The 19,120-nt window shown below is 37.8% G+C and overlaps 1 protein-coding gene across 1 annotated transcript in view; it reads right to left on the bottom strand.

Moving 5' to 3' along the window:
• Window positions 1–19,120, bottom strand: part of DIPK1A (divergent protein kinase domain 1A) — a 118,742-nt gene that overhangs the window by 17,516 nt on the left and 82,106 nt on the right. Inside the window, exon 2 of the mRNA XM_022553422.2 lies at window positions 18,144–18,278. Within this exon, the coding sequence (XP_022409130.1) occupies window positions 18,144–18,278 (135 nt within the window). The remainder of the gene's footprint in view (window positions 1–18,143; window positions 18,279–19,120) is intronic.

Below are 19,120 nucleotides of genomic sequence, written 5' to 3'. Positions count from 1 at the left end.
GCCCACAGGCAGCAACAAAAACCAACGCAGCCAAAAATAATTAAATAAATAAATTTATTTTTTTTTAAAAAAGAAATTAATGGGAAAAAAAAGATCAGCAATGCCAAAAGCTAGTTCTTTGAAAACTTTAACAAAAGAGATAAGCCTTTAGCAAGACTGATCACTGAGAAACAGAGGATGCACAAATAAAGATTATCAGGATAGAAAGGGTAGTGCTAGTAAATAATGTAAACAACTCTGGCAATGCATTTAAAATGAGCAATACGTCTAAAACAATAATAAAAAGTGATACCAGAATAGAAAATCTAAGACTAATAAACATTAAAAAAAATTAATCAGTAACAAAAAATCTTTCCCTCTAAAAATATCAGGTCAAGGTATAGTCTAGGAGGACTTCAAGGTGCCATCCAGGATGCAGTGCTGTTTGTAAGAGTGGAAAATGATTAATAACATAAATGTCCATCACCAGGAGAATGGCTGAGTAAATTGTGGTATCTTCATACAATGCAATACTATACAGTACTTAAAATGAAAGAACTCAGCCTATGCATACCAACACAGAAAAATGCTGAAAACATAATATCAAGTGGAAAATGTTGCAGATTGGTATGTGCAGTTTAGTGTCATTTATTAAAGTTTAGAAACATGCAAAGCAATACTATATATTGGTTATGTACCCATAAACAATTAGTGAAAGTATGAAAACATGATGGTAAGAACTCACACCAAATTCAAGATGGTGTTTACCACTGGGGAGGAGGAAGGAGAATACCAGGGAGGGTAAAGAGAGCTTAACTGCACTGCCGTGTTTTTTCTTTTTAAAAATGAAGTAGGGGCTTCCCTGGTGGCACACTGGTTAAGAATCCGCCTGCCAATGCAGGGGACACGGGTTCGAGCCCTGGTCGGGGAAGATCCCACATGCCGCAGAGCAACTAAGCCCGTGTGCTACAACTACTGAGCCTGCGCTCTAGAGCCCACGAGCCACAACTACTGAGCCCGCGCTCTGCCACAAGAGAAGCCACCGCAATGATAAGCCCGTGCACCGCAATGAAGAGTAGCCCCTGCTCGCGGCAACTAGAGAAAGCCCGCGCGCAGCAACGAAGACCCAACTCAGCCAAAAATAAATAAATAAAATAAAATTTTTAAAAAATGAAGCAAACATGGCAAAAGGTTAAGGTCTGTTGTGAAGATAGTAGGTACACAGGTGTTTGTTATATTGTTTTCTATATGTCAACATTGTTCTAAGAACTTTTCATGTATTTCTCTTTGATCCTCACAACCTCCCTATGAAAGAGGTATTATCATTATTTCCATTTTATTGTTAAAGAAACTGAGGCAAGAGAGGTCATGAGGTTAAGAAACTTGCAGAGCAGGTTAGTGGTGGTGCTGGCCGAACCCAGATAGTCTGCCTCCAGAGCCTGTGCTTTTAACCACTGAAGTAAAAGAACCAGGATTACTCATCTTGGAGAGCAACATGCAGAGCAGGTTTAATAGTGTTGGGGTCGGATGCCTGTCCCCAGTGCTCCTGCTTAGGGGCCCTGATAACACTCATTCCCTTTGTACAATCAACTCAAAGTGGGGTCAGGACTTTCACATTTGTTTCCTTGGGATTTTGCATATACTCAAATCATATAAAAAGCACTTGCTGGATGGATGAATAAATGAAGTGTAGTCTGGGTTTTTATCCAGAAATAGGGCATGCTATTATGAACAACTCCTGGAATAGGACTAATAGAGCTATCCACTTTAACTGTCCTGATCTTTGGCTCCTGCATCCTAAAGCACATTCTATCTGCAACTCTGCCCAAGGTCAAGATTTAAACATGGCCCTTTCTACCACACCTGTCTTCCAGTGAATAATCCTGAGGCTGTATTATTTCCTTCCTGAGCCAATATTCTCCTCCCTTCTTTTCTTGTATTCCCAAATCTAACATCATTTACGTTCACATTATCTTCCTTAATACAAAGTAAGATGATTTGAAGGCACAGACATGGTCTTAGTCATCTCTGAATCTCCACTTCCCTTTAGCACATAGCACAGAGGTTGATATTTAAGCGTCTAATAAATGTTTATTAAATAACCACCATAAAGAACATAGAGGTTTTGATTTTAAAACCTCATTGAGGATAAAATGAATGCTTTTCCATAATATTTAAAACATTAAAAAAAAAAAGGGACAAACCAGTATCTTATTAGCAAGCTGTGAAACAGTGAAGACAAGTCTGGTATTCAGCTACAAGAATCAGATTCCTGTTTTGAGCAAAGGCACCAAGCCAAGCCTGCATCAAAGAGGTAGTCACAAAGAACAGGCTCTTCAACTTGTGGCTTCTATCACAAACCAAAAGCAAATTTCCCACATGCTTTTATGAAAAGGATGGCTGGCCACATACTGTTTTGTTTTTGTTTTGTCTTGTTTTTAGGCTCGGCCATACACACAAACTATAATCACTGTCAGTAATCTGATATTCTAACTAAAAAGACACAGAAACTATAAAGAATGTTCAACTTTACAATACTCAGCGCAAAACATCAAAGGCTTTATTTCACTATGATTCTACCACACAACCCCCTTTGCTTGTACATACCTCATAGTACCAGAAGATGGCACTCTTCAGCTACATTTTACAAAACCCATTTACGCTGAAGGAATAATTTCAACTATGGCAACTGTACCACAAGGGGCGATAACAATGAACAGATGTATAGTAGCAGGTTTTAAATAATTTTCTAAGATCCACGTTCTAAAAATGTATTTCAGACAATCTTATCAATTTCTCCTTATTTAGGAGGAAACACAATAGTTGGGTTTTTTTTTTTTTTTTTTGCGGTACGCGGGCCTCTCACTGTTGTGGCTTCTCCCGTTGCGGAGCACAGGCTCCGGACGCGCAGGCTCAGCGGCCATGGCTCACGGGCCCAGCCGCTCCGCGGCATGTGGGATCCTCCCGGACCGGGGCACGAACCCGTGTCCCCTGCATCGGAAGAGGACTCTCACCCACTGCGCCACCAGGGAAGCCCAATAGTTGGGTTCTTAATTCCTGAAAATTCTCCAAGTCTCTAGTCAGCACCCTCACCCATTCCCTACATCATCTATTTTAAATCAACTTTACCATTCTCTGCACTCTCACTGTATCTTCAACCTCTCATTCTTCCATTCTCTCCTAACTTCTTTCTCTCGGCCATTAACGGTGCTCATCACACTCAGTCTCTTTTCCTCTCTCTCTTCACACATACACACACGCACACACGAACCCTCTCTCTTTTGTTCCCTTCTGTTATAATGTCTGTATTTTATTTTCAGCATATACAGTGTGCTACTTGTGTGCGCGTTTATAAGTCCAGGTGCCTCTAATGTCCCAATCAGGAATGCACAGGTGCTTGGCTAGCATTCTAATAAGGTAGTCAGGAAGCCCATGCTCCAGAGGTAGCTGCTGTAAGGGCTTCTACAATATTATCCATATCTTGATAAGGATTGATCCATCTCTGAGGTTTTGTTAACTAGCAAATTAGAATTTTAACTGGTGAAATTTGTGGCTAGTTAAATAGCATGGTTAAGTTAGAAATGAACTATCATTGGTGAAATTAAGAGATATGGATTGGCTAAAATAAGAGACATTCCTCCTCTTTCACAAAGAGGGTATAAGAACCAGTTGAAGCCATACCTTTATCTTTAGGGAGGTAACCAGAGCTAATCGTTTTACAGCAGAGGTTCTCAACTTCGGGGAGTTTCAGCACAGATCCGTGCACAGTACTGTGCTGCTGGTCCAAGAGACCACATTTTGAGAATCACTGGTTCAGAATTTCTAGTTGCCTGATGCTAATTGTAAGGGTAACAGGAGCTGCCTCTGAAATCTTTCATCAAAGTTGATGGAACACCTAAAAGGCCAGAGTTAGAACTTTAATGAGTTTACAGACTGATTATATGAAATGTTTTGTGACTGCTTACAAATAAATATGTGCTGAATAAATGCCTATGTGTATAGTAGAAATCATTTTCATTACAACCTAGTAAAAAGGTTGTGAGGGAGTAGTTAATGCACCTATATCAAACATTTTCTGTGGCTACCATTATCTTTCAAAACAGAATCTATGGAAGTGTGCATGACCAAACTGGATTAGGTCAGTTTAAAACAATTTCCCAGCCAAAAGGTGGAGGCAGCCCAAGAATCCGTGGATGGATGGATGGATAAACAAAATGTGGTTATATACATACAATGGAATATTATTCAGCCTTAAAAAGGAAGAAAATTCTGACACATGCTACAATATGGATGAACCTTCAGGATATTACGCTAAGTGAAACAAAACTGTCAACAAAAAGACAAACACAGTTGACCCCTGAACAACATGGGGGTTAGGGGCACCAATCTCCTCCCCAGCAGAAAATCTGTGTGTAACTTTATATTCAGCCCTCTGTATCCATGGTTCTGCATCCGCAGATTCAACCAACTGCGGTACGTATAATACTGTAGTACATATTTAGTGAAAAAAAATCCACCATAAATTGACCCATGCAGTTCAAATCCATGTGGTTCAAGTGTAACTATACTGTGTGATTCCACTTATGTGAGATCTTTAAAGTAGTCAGACTCATAGAAATAGAAGGTAGTTGCTAGGGGCTTGCGGGAAGGGAAAATGGGAAGTTGTTTAAGGGGTATAGAGTTTCAGTTTTGCAAGATGAAAAAGCTATGGAGACTGGCTGCAAAGCAATGTGAATATACCTAACACTACTGAACTGTGCAATTAAAAATGGTTAAGATGATCTACGGAAAATAGTATTGCTGTTCCTAAAGAAATTAAAAATAGTACTACTGGGACTTCCCTGGTGGCACAGTGGTTAAGGATCCGCCTGCCAATACACGGAACACGGGTTTGATCCCTGGTCTGGGAAGATCCCACATGCCATGGAGCAACTAAGCCCGTGTGCCACGACTACTGAGCCTGCGCTCTGGAGTCCACAAGCCCCAACTACTGAAGCCCGCATGCCTAGAGGCCATGCTCTGCAACAAGATAAGCCACCACAATGAGAAGCCCGCCCGCACCACGATAAAGAGTAGCCCCTGCTTGCTGCAACTAGAGAACGCCCGTGCGCAGCAACGAAGACCCAATGCAGTCTCTAATAAGTAAATTTATATATTAAAAAAATAGTAGTATTATGTGATCCAGCAACCTCATGTCTGGGTATATATCCAAAGGAAACAAAATCATTATTTCAAAGAGATAGCTGTACTTCCTTGTTCACTGCAGTATTATTCACAATAGCCAAGGTTATAGAAACAACTTAAGTGTTTGTGGACAGATGAATGGATAAAGAAAATGTGGTATATAGACACAATGAAATATTATTCAGCCTGTCATTTGCAATGACATGAATGAACCTGGAGGGTATTATGCTAAGTGAAGTAAGCCAGAGAGAGAAAGACAAATACTGCACGGTATCACTCATAAGTGGCATTTGAAAAAAAAAAAGATCAGAGAAACAGAGAGTAGGAAAGTAGTTGCCAGGGGTTGAGAGGGTGGGGGAAATAAGGAGAGGATAGTAAAGGGTACAAATTTTCATTTATAAAATGAATAAGATCTAAGGCTCTAACGTGTCATAACATGGTGACTATAGCTGATAACACTGTATTGTATAACTGAAATTTGCTAAGAGAGTAGAACTTAATTGTTCTCACACACCAAAAAAGGAAGTATGCTAGGTAATGGATGTGTTAATTAACTCGAGGGAGGGATCCTTTCATAGTGTATATATATGCATGTCAAATCACCACATACTTTAAATATCTTACAATTTTATTTGTTGATTATATTTCAATAGAGTGGGGACTAAAAGTAATAACAAACTGAGAAACAAACATGGTTAAGAGGGTGTTATGTGGATGTTATCACAATCAAAAAAAATTCAAACCAAACCAAACCAAACCCAAACCAACAGATTTCCCAGCACAGTTTCTAGAAACAGTAGTCTAAACTCAATGTCAACACTTATTTCCTGCCATTCAAACTTAATCCAACGTATTTTGGCTTTGGACCGTACTATACTTTGAAAATACTTATAACACTTTTTTTTTAACATCTTTATTGGAGTATAATTGCTTTACAATGGTGTGTTAGTTTCTGCTTTATAACAAAGTGAGTCAGCTATACATATACATATATCCCCATATCCCCTCCCTCTTGCATCTCCCTCCCACCCTCCCTATCCCACCCGTCTAGGCGCTCACAAAGCACCGAGCTGATCTCCCTGTGCTATGTGGCTGCTTCCCACTAGCTGTCTATTTTACATTTGGTAGTGCTTATAACACTTTTGACAATGAACTCTGAATTGCAAATTTCAGTTCTTACATTATTTAACCTCTCTTCAGCATTCGTCCTTGTTGACCACTTTTCTAATGGCTTCTGTCCCCATGTTTTTCTCCTACTTCTCTGGCCACTTGTTCTGAGTCTTTCTGTGGAGTCATTCTCTTCCTTTCTCATAATCATAAATATTGTTTTCCAGGGTTTTGTTCTACTTTCTTTGGGTTCTCTGTATGTCATCATGGGTAACATTTATTTCCATGGCTCTAACAAACCTCTGTCCTTACACAGGCCTTTCTGCTGGGTTAAATATCTAAGTGCTTCCTGGACATCTCCTGTCTCCATTTGGATAACTTACAAGTACTTCACACTCAACCTTCCCCAAACTGAACTCACCATCTCCCGCCTTCCTCTCCCCCAAGGGTTGTTCTCCTTTATTCCCTACCTCATTGAAAGGTGCCATCATCCACTCAGGCATCCAAGGGAGGGAACAGTGAGTTGTCTTAACCGCCTCCTTCCTCCTCATCCTCCCACATTCAGCTGGTCACCATGTGCTGGCAATCAAATCATTTCCTTAATATCCTTTGAAGCTATTTCTTCCTCTATTCCCTCTGCCAGTGCCGTGGTTTAAGCTCTCACTGCTCTGTGCCTGGATTACAACAACAACCATAAAACTGGTCTCCCTGTGTGTGATAGTCTCCTATCCAATTTACCCTCTACTACAACCGGTGAAATTCGTCTGAAACATAAATCTGATCACTCACTCCTTGTTTAAAAACTTCTATTGATTCTCTACTACCCTTAATACAACATGAATGGTTTTTTGAATTTTTTTTTTTTTTTTGCGGTACGCGGGCCTCTCACTCTTGTGGCCTCTCCCGTTGTGGAGCACAGGCTCCAGACGCGCTGGCTCAACGGCCATGGCTCACGGGTCTAGCCACTCCGCGACATGTGGGATCTTCCCGGACCGGGGCACGAACCCGTGTCCCCTGCATCAGCAGGCGGACTTTCAACCACTGCGCCACCAGGGAAGCCCCTGTTTTTTGAATTTGACTCTGCTAACTTGAGCTCTATAAACTGCCCCTCATGCACTCCGCTCTAGCCACGCTGTTTCTGGAATGTAGCATTCTTTCATATCTTTGTAGCTTTGCACATGCTTCTTTCTGCCTGCACTGCTCAAAATTCAGTCCAGATACAACCTCTTCCAGAAAGTCTTCTGGAACCTTCTCAGGATGGCTCAATAAAAAAATACATTGCATGGGACATATACTAAAAATTATTAGTTGTTTATTGGTAATATTTGGGACATATACTAAAAAACACTCATTATATTAAATTCAAATTTAACTGGGTATCCTCTTTGGTTTTTTTTCCCCCTAAATCTAGCAAAACTACTCCCAGTCTCAATTATGTACTTCTTGTTTATTTTTTCATGTCCTCTCCTAGTCTGTAAGCGTCTTCAGGGCGGGAACATGCCTTATCTCTGTAACTCCAGGTTCCAGGACATTGCTAGTAAGCACATAACTAAAATCACATGGTGTTTTACTGCTGGCTTGTTTCTTCTAAGCTGGCTTTAACCCCTAGTCTCTTTACTGCTTCTCAGGAATGATGTTCATGGTAACAGTGATGCCACCTGCCTCAGCATCATGGTGAACGTGACATGAGACAGTGCAGCCCAGCACGTGAAGGCCACCAGGAATGCTACTATAATTTAACCAGTAAGATTATCCTTGGAATAGGGCTTATGTCTGTTAAGATTTGAAATAAATTTGTTCAGTAAATATTTTTCTGTAAGTTTGTGAAGAAGAAATTGGTAACCTAACTCAAGTTGGCATAAAGGAAGACCATATTTTTAAAAGGAAAACGTTAAGCTTGCACTTTAAAAGCAGTATGTTCCAAGTGAACTGGTTCCGTGTATTTTAAAAATATAGGATAACAGCACAAAATGAACCTCTAGAGTCAGGTAATAATTGATCCTGAGCAAATAATAGCTAAGTGAAACCATTAGTTATGTACTGCTATCTAATTGGAAACATGGTTCTAAATATCTTAAATTTAGTATATATATTTTTAATAAATTTTATTTTATTTATTTATTTTTATTTTTGGCTGCAGTGGGTCTTCATTGCTGTGTGCGGGCTTTCTCTAGTTGCGGCGAGCAGGGGCTACACTTCGTTGCGGTGCGCGGGCTTCTTATTGCGGTGGCTTCTCTTGCTGCAGAGCACGGGCTCTAGGTGCGCAGGCTTCAGTAGTTGTGGCACCTGGGCTCCGTAGTTGTGGCTTGCAGGCTCTGGAGAGCAGGCTCAGTAGTTGTGGCGCACAGGCTTAGTTGCTCTGCGGCATGTGGGATCTTCCCAGACCAGGGATCGAACCCGTGTCCCCTGCATTGGCAGACGGATTCTTAACCACTGCACCACCAGGGAAGTCCCCAAATTTAGTATATGTTAAGCTAGTTGTTTTAAGCAACAAATCATTATCTCTAGAAATTAAATCTTAAGAGACTGTAATAAAATCTAGAGGCTCTCTCATCTTTTGATGCTTCCATTTTAAAGCATGTGCTCATATAATAGTCACAAAGGTTCACCAGAATATCACAGAGAGTGATTCTTCTATTATCCAGGTAGAACCTCAGAACAAACACTCTCGATCATGGAGGAACTTGCCAGAAATTTCAATATTAAACAAAGTTGTCCTGAAAAACGTACAGAAGGAAAATTTCTCTCCCTCTCCCACCATTCTTTTTTTTTTCTTTTTTAAAGAACCCAGCAAACCAGAGTCAAACTGTACAAAATTTCTTTATGGTTAGGCACAAAATAGAACTTTGCTGAAATAATGAGTCCATTAGTGATTGCTATGATCAGAGAAGATGTACTGTGAATTATACAACATATTGTAACTAGCTTGGAAAAAATTTTAAAAAGCACAAATGGAAAAAAAAAAAGGATCCTTCTAAGCACATCCAATTAGGCTTAGTTACTGTTGCCCTTAGTTTCAGAGACAGCTGCCTTTAAACAAAGATGAGCAGAACACAGTTCTTATTCCTTATGCTTCCACAAGTTAACCTTGGCTTCCCAGGAACACCACCCCCACTCCATTTCCCCTCTTGGAGTTTTAAAAGCCTATTACGCATTTCACTAGAATCCAGCTCTAAATAATGGATATAACAGTGGAAGGTTTCATACTTTTATTAAAAACTGAAAACAAGAAACTTGAATTGAAATTGCAAGTCAATGTACAAGGTGCAAAATTAATCTCAGTTTTCGCTAGAAGTTAAGAATCCCATTAACTTTAACATCTTTTAACAAAAATGATCCATTGGTTAGAGAAAAACATCTCAGGGCAGTAATACTAATATTCTGTAGCGACTTCCTATGTTGAAGTTATAAGAAATGTACTTGATTACTAAATTAGACTAATTCACACCCAGTACATAATGCATATGAAATACATATTTGATTTGTTCAACATTCTAAGTTTGTTTTTAAAATTTACTGTAAAAAGAGGAAAAGATATTAATTTGCAGGTAGCCAAAAGGCCCAATGACCAAGGCTGTGGTTCACTGGCTACTGATGCATGATTCTGGGAATTCTCAGATCTAATGTTAATCAGCATCTTGCTCTGAGGGATAAAAGTGCTAAGGCAAGCTTGGTTGTAATGAGAAGGAGAAAGGTGCTCCTCAGTGTCTTTCCAAATTCTTCCTATTCTGTAAGGTCCTACAGAAGATCTACCTCCTCTATGAAGCCTTTCTCTACTATGCTACCCATAGTGATTTATCTATTCATGGAAACCTTTCTTAAATTTTTGTAATACAACTATTTGTAGCACAAACTAAATCATTTTAACCAGATGTGATAATCTTCGGATGTGTTGGCTTGGCTAAACTGCAGTTCCCAGCTAATGAAGCAAACAATAATCTAGGTGTTGCTGTATTTTAGAGATGTGTCCATAATCAACTGACTTTAAGAGAGATTATCCCAGATAACCTGGGTGGGCCTGATTCAATTAGTTGAAGGGCCTTAAGAGCATTGCTGAGGCTTCCCTGACGAAGAAGAAATTCTGTTTGTGCATAGCAGCTTTAGCCTAGGCCCAAGAGTTCTAGCCTGTCATTTCGGACTTGCCACAATTGGGTAAGCCAATTTCTTGCAAGAAATCTCTCACTTTTAAAAAAGCTGAGATATAATTGACATATAACATTATATTACTTTCGGGTATAGAACATAATGATTCAATATTTGTATATACAGTTGTAATAAGAAGAAGAAGTCTAGTTAACATCCATCACCATACATAGTTACAGAATTTTTTTCTTATGAGAACATTTAAGATCTAATCTTTTTGCAACTTTCAAATATACAATACAGTGGTATGAACTATGGTCACCATCTTGTACATTGTGTCCCCATGACTTACTTGCTTTATAACTGGAAGTTTGGTCCTTTTGACCTCCTTCTCCCATTTTGCCCACCCTACACCCCCTCCTCTGGCAACCACTGATAGGTTCTTTGTATCTATGAGCTGGATTTGTTGTTGTTGTGTTTTAGATTCCACATATAAATGAGATCATGTGGTATTTGTCTTTCTCTGGCTGACTTATATCACCTAGTGTAATGCCCTCAAGGTCCACACATGTTGTTAATAAATAATATTAATAAATTTGTACTAATAAATAAAATTTAAAATAATAATCAATCTCTTAATATATATTTTTATTGGCTCTGCTTCTCTGCTTGAAACTTGACTGATACAACTGATCGTATAATGTCATGTATGTATGTATATGTCTTATTGTCCCAGTCAGATTCAAAGGCATAAACTTGAAATAATAATAATAATAATTTATTGAGCACTTACTACGTGTCAAGAGTTAAGTGTTGTATTAAGCCTTTTAATACGTGAACTCACAACCACCTGAGAATATTAAAATCCTCATTTTAATCCCCATTTTATAGAGGCTAAATAATTTGCCTAACCTATACAGCTAAGGAATGGCAAACCCAGAACTCAAACCTGAACCTCATTTATTCCAGTGCTTATGCACTTAACTACTGCAATAGACATGACCCATCACACACAAACAGACGGAAAGGTGAAAAGACAGAGACAGAGATATACAGAAAGAAGAAAGCTATGTAAGCTTTGAGAGACCATTATTCTTAAACATAAGTAAACTGATTATCACACTCTGTTGATCACCTGTCATTCCTAATGTAAACAATGTTCTCACCTTGGAGGCGATGCTCTAAATGGGAGAGCCACAGCAATCTTCGGGGGAAACTTCTGAAGTACAATTGGTTACAGGGGCTACAAATACTAGGGTAGGTGCCCCAAGCCAAGTGAAATCAAGTCAAGGACTTGAGAACCTCCTCTATATTCAACAGATATGTCAGATGCTTTAGCTGCCCAAGAAACTTCTTTGTTTTTCATATTGTGGGATAAAATAAACATTTATTTTAAAACAAAAGAAATACATATGTCAGAGTATCATTCAGCTTAATTGATTCACTTCCACTTTATCCTCATAAAATCTGTGATGCAGGTAAGGCAGAAATACTTTTCTCACCTGTACAATGGAATTAATAGCAAATCGATGAAATGAAGTCACTTATTCAAAACCATACAATAGACTACAAGAAAGGGTAAGGCTGGTTCTTTGACTCTAGGCTAGTATTTTTTCCAGTAGCCTAACATGATATAGTTGAGTACTCGTAATCAAGAAGTTCCTCATACTTGGTGTACCGTACCATTAATATACAAGGTTTTATAATGTACTGATATGACTAAAGTAATGAGACAGATTTTCATAAGTCACACATGAAACCAGTTGTATTTCCCAAACTTGCTCTGTTCTTTGGGCATTTGCACTCACTGTCCTTTCTCCTTACATGCTTTTTGCCCAGATACACAACTGTTTCCTTCTCACCAGGTTTCAATTCAAAATGCCCTCTTCTCAGGGAAGCCTGTCCCAACCACTCTGGTCAAGATAAGATGCCTTTGCCATTCTTTACTAAATACTACTATTATATCCTTTCTCACTGCACTTCTCAGTACCTGAAGTCATTTATTTGTTTTTGTCTTTATTATTCATATTCTGCTACCAGAATATAAGCTCCTCCAGACATGGACTCTGCTTACTACTGTATCAACAGCACCTAGAATAATCACTAACATGTAGTAAGTGTTCAAGAAATATTTGTTGATCGATGTCTCTTCTAAAATGGACTATACTTTTAATATGATTCCTATGTGATAGTAATTACCTTGAAAATAAATATTAAATTATTAAAAATGAGAAAAAGAACTTGATAAAAGTTAAAAGCTAAGCTGCCAACTTTCAAAGGAAGAAAAGAACCCTCATTGTTAATCTTTAGCAAACAATATTTGTAGGGCTACTTTTGGATCTTCTGTGTCTCTTTATAATCTTCCTTAGTTCACTAAGATGAAACTGACTGAGGTTTTTGAAGGAAATCTGTTCAGAGTTTATACACAAGATACTATAATCCTTTGGCAAGCATGTTTTTGCTAAATGTGGTTTTGAGATAATGCAGTTTTATATATTTATATCCCAAACTGAAAGCAGCCATCTTATTATATGCTCTGTTCAGTTCATTCCACTTAAGAGAACAATCTATGCAGTAATACAGAGGGAGAGAGACAATCAGACTCCACATTTCAAACCAGGAATTACTAGGACCAGAACAAGTATGCATGGATATTGCCATAATTTATGAAAAGGCCAGACAATTACTTAGCAGCTATTGTAAAACTGCAATCCGGGACAAGCAAATTTACAAGGAACTGCATTTCAAGCCAGTAAGGGCTGATTCAGACTTTAAAAAAGAGGTATAGTCTGTGTAATATAAAACTTACATAAATATATATAGCCATGGTTTTTCCTCTAAACATCCCTGCTTTTAGAATTTGCATGAATGTTTTCCTATTCTTTTACTTTCAATCTATCTGCATCTTTATATTTTAGATGTGTATCTTATAAATATCATATAGTTGTTTTTAAATTTTAACACAGTCTGACAATCTTGGTCTTTTTTTTTTTAACAATCTTTGTCTTTTAACTGAAGCATTTGGTCCCTTTACATTTAATGTAATTACCAACATATTTGGGTTTAGATATACTACAGTCAGTGCCGTGTTAAGCCACCCATATTTCCTCTAGAAATGGAACACTCATTCCTTCAGCTGCTGAGCATATAGGCAGTCAACAGCTCTCAGCTGAATCTTGCTTTGGGACTTGGCCTCAGCTGGAATACAGCCTTATCCAAAGTCATATCCCCTTTAGGGAGGGTGGGAGAGGATGGAAAACTGTATACAATGACTGGTCAGTGAGGAGGGTATAAAGGCCTGGACCTTTGCAAGGCCATCCCAACCCCAGGTTCCCTGTAGAATCAACTGATGCTTTTATTACTACTGCACTGCAGTTTAAACTTCTCATTCTGGTCTATCTTCCTTCCTCACTCCCCCACAGATGTTAACCTCAAAAGCCCATCCCAATAAACTTCCTTCAGGTAAATCTCAGTCTCTGAGTCTGTTTCCCAGGGAATTCAATTTGTGACATCTATCACCTTATTATATGTTTTCTACTTCTTCTGCCTGTTATGTTTCTTTTTCTTGATTGCCTTCTTTAGGACTGAGTGTTCTTTTATTATTTATTCCATTTTTCCTATATTAGTTTGGAAATGATACACTCTTTTTCTATTCCAGAGGCTATCCTAGAAATAACAAATACATAGTTGAATTAGCATGTCTAAAGTTAATTGATTAATACTTTTCCCCTACTCTGCAATATGATAAGGATTTTAAACATTTTAGCTCCTTTTACCCTTTTCCTAATTTATATGTAATTGTTACTCTAGGTACCTCATGTAAGTGGACACATACAACATTTGTCCTTTTGCATCTAGCTTATATCATTTAGCATAGTATTTTCGAGGTTCCTCCATATTGTGGTATGCATCAGAATTTCATTCTTTTTAAAGGTTGAATAATATTCCATTGTATGTATATATCACATTTTGTTTATGCATTCATCTGTTAATGGACATTAGAGAGTTTCCACCTTTTGGCTACTGTGAATAATGCTGCTATGAACATTGGTGTGCAAGTATCTGTTTAAGTCCCTGCTTTCATTTCTTTTGAGTATATACCTAGAAGTGGAATTACTGGTAATTCTATATTTAACTTTTTGAAGAACTTCCATATTATCTTCCTGATTCTCTTAAATACATTTCAATTCCCTGTTGAAATTATCCATTGTTTTATTTATATTCTTTACCTATTTTCCTACTTACTTGAACATGAACATAGTTATTTTAAAATACTTTTAGGATGACACCAATATCTAGGTCATCTGTGGATCTGCTTCTATTGTCTGTGTTTATTTCTTGGTTTTCAGTCATGTCATCTTGTCTTTTGGCATGCTCTGTAATTGTCTACATAATGCCTCCAGAGAGGATTTCCCTTCCCTCTAGTAGGCAGATATAATGGTAGCTGATTGCCTTAATCCAATGAGGGGCTGTGCTGAGTGCAGGCTGAATTGTACCCCTGGTAAAGGTCAATCTATTTTTGACTCATCTCTATTCCAAGAGCATAGCCCTCCAGGATTTTTAACTGAGAGCTTGGGAATTCATTGAAGTTTCTCCGCCTGGAAGGTTCATAACTCTAGTCTGTATCTTGTGAGACTGCCAAAACGTCTGCTTTTCAAAGGCTTTCCAATGAGCTTTTTTTAGCCTCCCACTCTGTAAAGCCCCAGGATTTGGCAAATATCCCAACAGGATAACTGGCTTTATGCTTGAGGCTCCCTTAGTTTTCTATAAAAGCTTGCTGGTTTCTTATCCCCAGCAGCAGCACTCTCCCAGTATACAGTCCTGGTTCTCAGAACCCTGCTCATGCCCAGCATCAGCAAATTCCTCAAGCGAAAAAGAAGCTACAAAGTCAGCTTGCCTCTCTGAGGTTCTTTTAGCTCACCTTCACTCTTAGTGTTCAATCCTTTGCAATCTCAGCCCAAAGCATGGTGTACCAGAGTCCCACTCTTGGTAGAAAATGGACTATATTTTTATCTTCCTAGCCCCATAAGACTGTATTTCAGGTCATACATTTCCAGGCAAACACAGCCACAAAATCTAGGCTCACCTCTCTTAAATCTTATCCTCTCCCAGATCTTGATCAAGTAATTCCTCACTATCTTGTTAGCTCTTTGAAGCTTTAACATATACTTTAAAAATATTTTCTCTGCCTGCTTTTTAGTTCTAATCATACAATTCCTATGCCATATCAGTACTATCTTAGTACTACTGGTCTTAGTACTACTAGTTGTGGTAAGTTTTAAGAACATAATTCCCAAATGCAGAGAAACTACAATTTTTTTTAAAGCCAGTCTTAGGAAAAAGGATATATTTTAGGCTCAGAAAACATTTTCATTATTTTCAAGTTTTAGAATGATAACCATTAAATTATGCTAGAATTATATTCTGCTTCCATTCTTTATCAATTAAAGTGAACTTAAAGGAAAATAATATGGTACTTCAACTATAATTCACCCATAACAGAATATGTACCAATATATGCCTAACATTTTAAAGGTTATTGTATTAAAACAGATAAAACCATGTCTATTTCATTTGGGTTTAATCTCTAGAACAGTACTTCTAACATAACCAGATGATGTTAATAGGTCTTCCTGGGAGGGCTGCAGTGGAGATGGATTTTTTTCCTAATCAAGTATATTTGCTTTCTCTGGAGATGCAGAATATTAAAGATCCTGAGAAGTCCCCAGTAAAGTCAGTTATTTATATTTGTTTAACCCTCTGTTTTCAAATACGTCTCATCATGGAATACACTTTAATGTGTACACTTTAGTGTGTGAGAAAGGTGACCTAAAAAAAAAAAGGAAATAAACATTTCAAATAGTTTTGGTTATTTATATGTTATAGTTGATTATATAACTTCTTTCTTCTTCATTGAAGGTGAGCTGGTGAGTTTTGTGGGGGATTTTGTTAGCTTCATTAATCTATAACTTCCTTTATCAGTCTTTTCTGACATTGGGTAGCAGAAAGAGCATGAGCTTTCTATAGAGGCAGAATTAGGATCAAATTCTGGCTCCACCATCACAGGCAAATTCTTCTCTCTGCTAGCCATATTTCTTTATTTGTAAAGTGGGCTTGGGGGGCTTTCACAGCATTATTTTAAGTACTAATGACCATGTAAAGTACCCAGTGTATTGTCTGGCTCCAGAGGTTCCTCCTAGTAAAATTCCTCGAGGATCTGGAATGGCCCATTGGAATGAACATAAGATTGACATCTTTCAACCCTCCTTGATTTGGGACTCTTCTTTGTTCATTAATTCCCTTGCTTCTTATATGAGTAATTTCTCCCCTGCCTAGTTAAGTGGCTGTAATACTCCTGGGGAATAATGGTTTTTGTTTTTGCTGTTGTTTTTTTAAATTTTTTATCCTGACTGAGTAGCTGGAATTAAATTGATTTTTATTTTCTTAGAACTTTGGAAAGGTTCAGCTCTCCCTGTCTTATGGGGAGACATTTGCTACTGTAATATTTATTTTACCTTACTGTAATTATTCATTTTCTTCCCTGCTAGACTGTAAGTTCGTAAGGTCAGGATATCTTCTTCCTTGCTAAATGCACACCCCTAGCACCACTGGCCTAGTTAAAGAGTAACCACTCAATAATTATAGAATTGTTAACACGTTATAATAATTGGGATCCCAACCACTATTATATCAGAAATATAATTCTCAGATGAAATGTTTTAATATTATTTATATAGAAGATATCAGCAGAAAACAAGGAATTAAATTTACTTAATCCTGGATTTTCTAGAAATCTTAGACTGATAGAGTGATTTTCCTGAGATACATCCAATAATTGGAATAGAAATTAAATAATAAATACACTTATATGCTTTTTAGGTAAATTTTCAGTATTTGAGAATGACTCCATTTATTCAAAAGATGTGTTCCAGAAAGGTTGCCTGCAAATAACACTTTCATACTATAAATATTTAAAAACCCATCTGACTGGGCTTCCCTGGTGACGCAGTGGTTGAGAATCCGCCTGCCAATGCAGGGGACACGGGTTCAATCCCAGCTCCAGGAGGATCTTACATGCCGCAGAGCAACTAAGCCCGTGTGCCACAACTACTGAAGCCCGTGAGCCTAGAGCCTGGGCTGTGCAACAAAGAGGAGCCACTGCAATGAGAAGCCCACGCACCGCAAGGAAGAGTAGCCCCTACTCGCCACAACTAGAGAAAGCCTGCGTGCAGCAACGAAGACCCAACACAGCCAAAAATAAATAAATATATTTATTTTTTAAAAACCCATCTGATTACAGTAAACTAAACTTCAAGTATATTTGAAAAACAAAAATCCCTCTTTGTAATAAGGATGCTTTCACACTAGTCTGTATCACATATTCAGATTTCTGAATACTGGATTTTTCAAAGTGGGGAACAGTCCTACTAACTTGGTCATATCAAAATGCTAAGAAGTTCAGCACAACTCAAAATCAAATTAACTTTTACTTTTTGAAAAAAAATTTTAGCATGTATATAGTAGTAAATATAATGTGTTATTAATATAGTTTTTTAATGTGTTATTAAATTTAGAATGGATAAACAACAAGGTCCTACTGTATAGCACAGGGAACTATATCCAGTCTCCCAGGATAAGCCATAATGGAAAAGAATATTAAAAAAAGAATGTCTCTATGTGTATAACTGAGTCACTGTGCTATACAACAGAGATTGGCACAACATTGTAAATCAACTGTACTTCAATTAAAAATAGGTCTTTCCATATACTAGAAAATAAAAAATACTTACTATTATTTTCTTACAGTCCTTTCCTCTGCATAGTTCTGTATAGGTAGAGTATTGCACATATATAATCCAGCTTCCAACAAAAACCACCAACCAGGAAAAGAAAAGATATTTCATTCGCACATATGAGAAGCGAGCCTGTAAGTAAAAGAGCACATAACAATCATTCATTCAGCACCAAGTCAGCATTCACTGTCCTAGAACATGACTTTTCCCCCTTTCTTGGAAGAACTCAATATATATTCTAGGCTTTCATATGGCAATTCTCCTAGAACAAAGTGTACTTTCACTTAGTCCAAACACAACTGGTCTTAGAAAAGGAAGCTCCTTGGTCTTGCCAAGGAAAAGGGAACAAAATACCCTTTAAAATGTATAACCTTTCAAATACCACCAGCATCCAAACCTACTCATTAAGCACAAGCACGTGCTCCATGCTACCCTGGGCACCCAGTAAGATCAGGTAAAGAAAGACACAATTCCCACTTACTACAAGCTTACAGAAGAGTGTTTCAAATAAGAATCTTAAAGTTCTTCATGAATAAGCATGGTAAAATAATTGTGTTTTAAGAAATAAGAACAGAGAATTTGGCTACTTGTCTAATGTCTCACAGTGAGGTACAACCAGAGTAAGAAATTATTCACATTGATTCCTATTTCCCTGCTGTATTCACCAATGCTTTCTGTTCCTTCTATTCAACTAATCAAATGCTTCACCTAATAGATATTCTGGAAACTTAAGGAGAAAGTTACAACTATTAAAGGAGAAGAAAGGTTAAGATATATAAAGAATAAAATACGCCCTGCATGTCAGTCTGTAAGGCTGCACAACAGGATCCTCTTTGCACTGTTTTGCTCTCAGTGCTCTGGTATCTAATTGTGACTCGGGTCAGTTAGTGCTTTTTCTCCATCAACCACATATCAAACAGTTTAATCATCAAAATGTCAGCTAGTCAAGATAATTTGATATTTATTTTTTGAGT

This window comes from Delphinapterus leucas, chromosome 1 (genome assembly GCF_059928025.1).
Source record: "Delphinapterus leucas isolate spDelLeu-1000000601 "Yukka" chromosome 1, BTC_Dleu_Yukka2, whole genome shotgun sequence".
In the NCBI taxonomy this organism is placed as follows: domain Eukaryota; kingdom Metazoa; phylum Chordata; class Mammalia; order Artiodactyla; family Monodontidae; genus Delphinapterus; species Delphinapterus leucas.
This window is presented reverse-complemented; position numbering and strand designations above follow the sequence as displayed.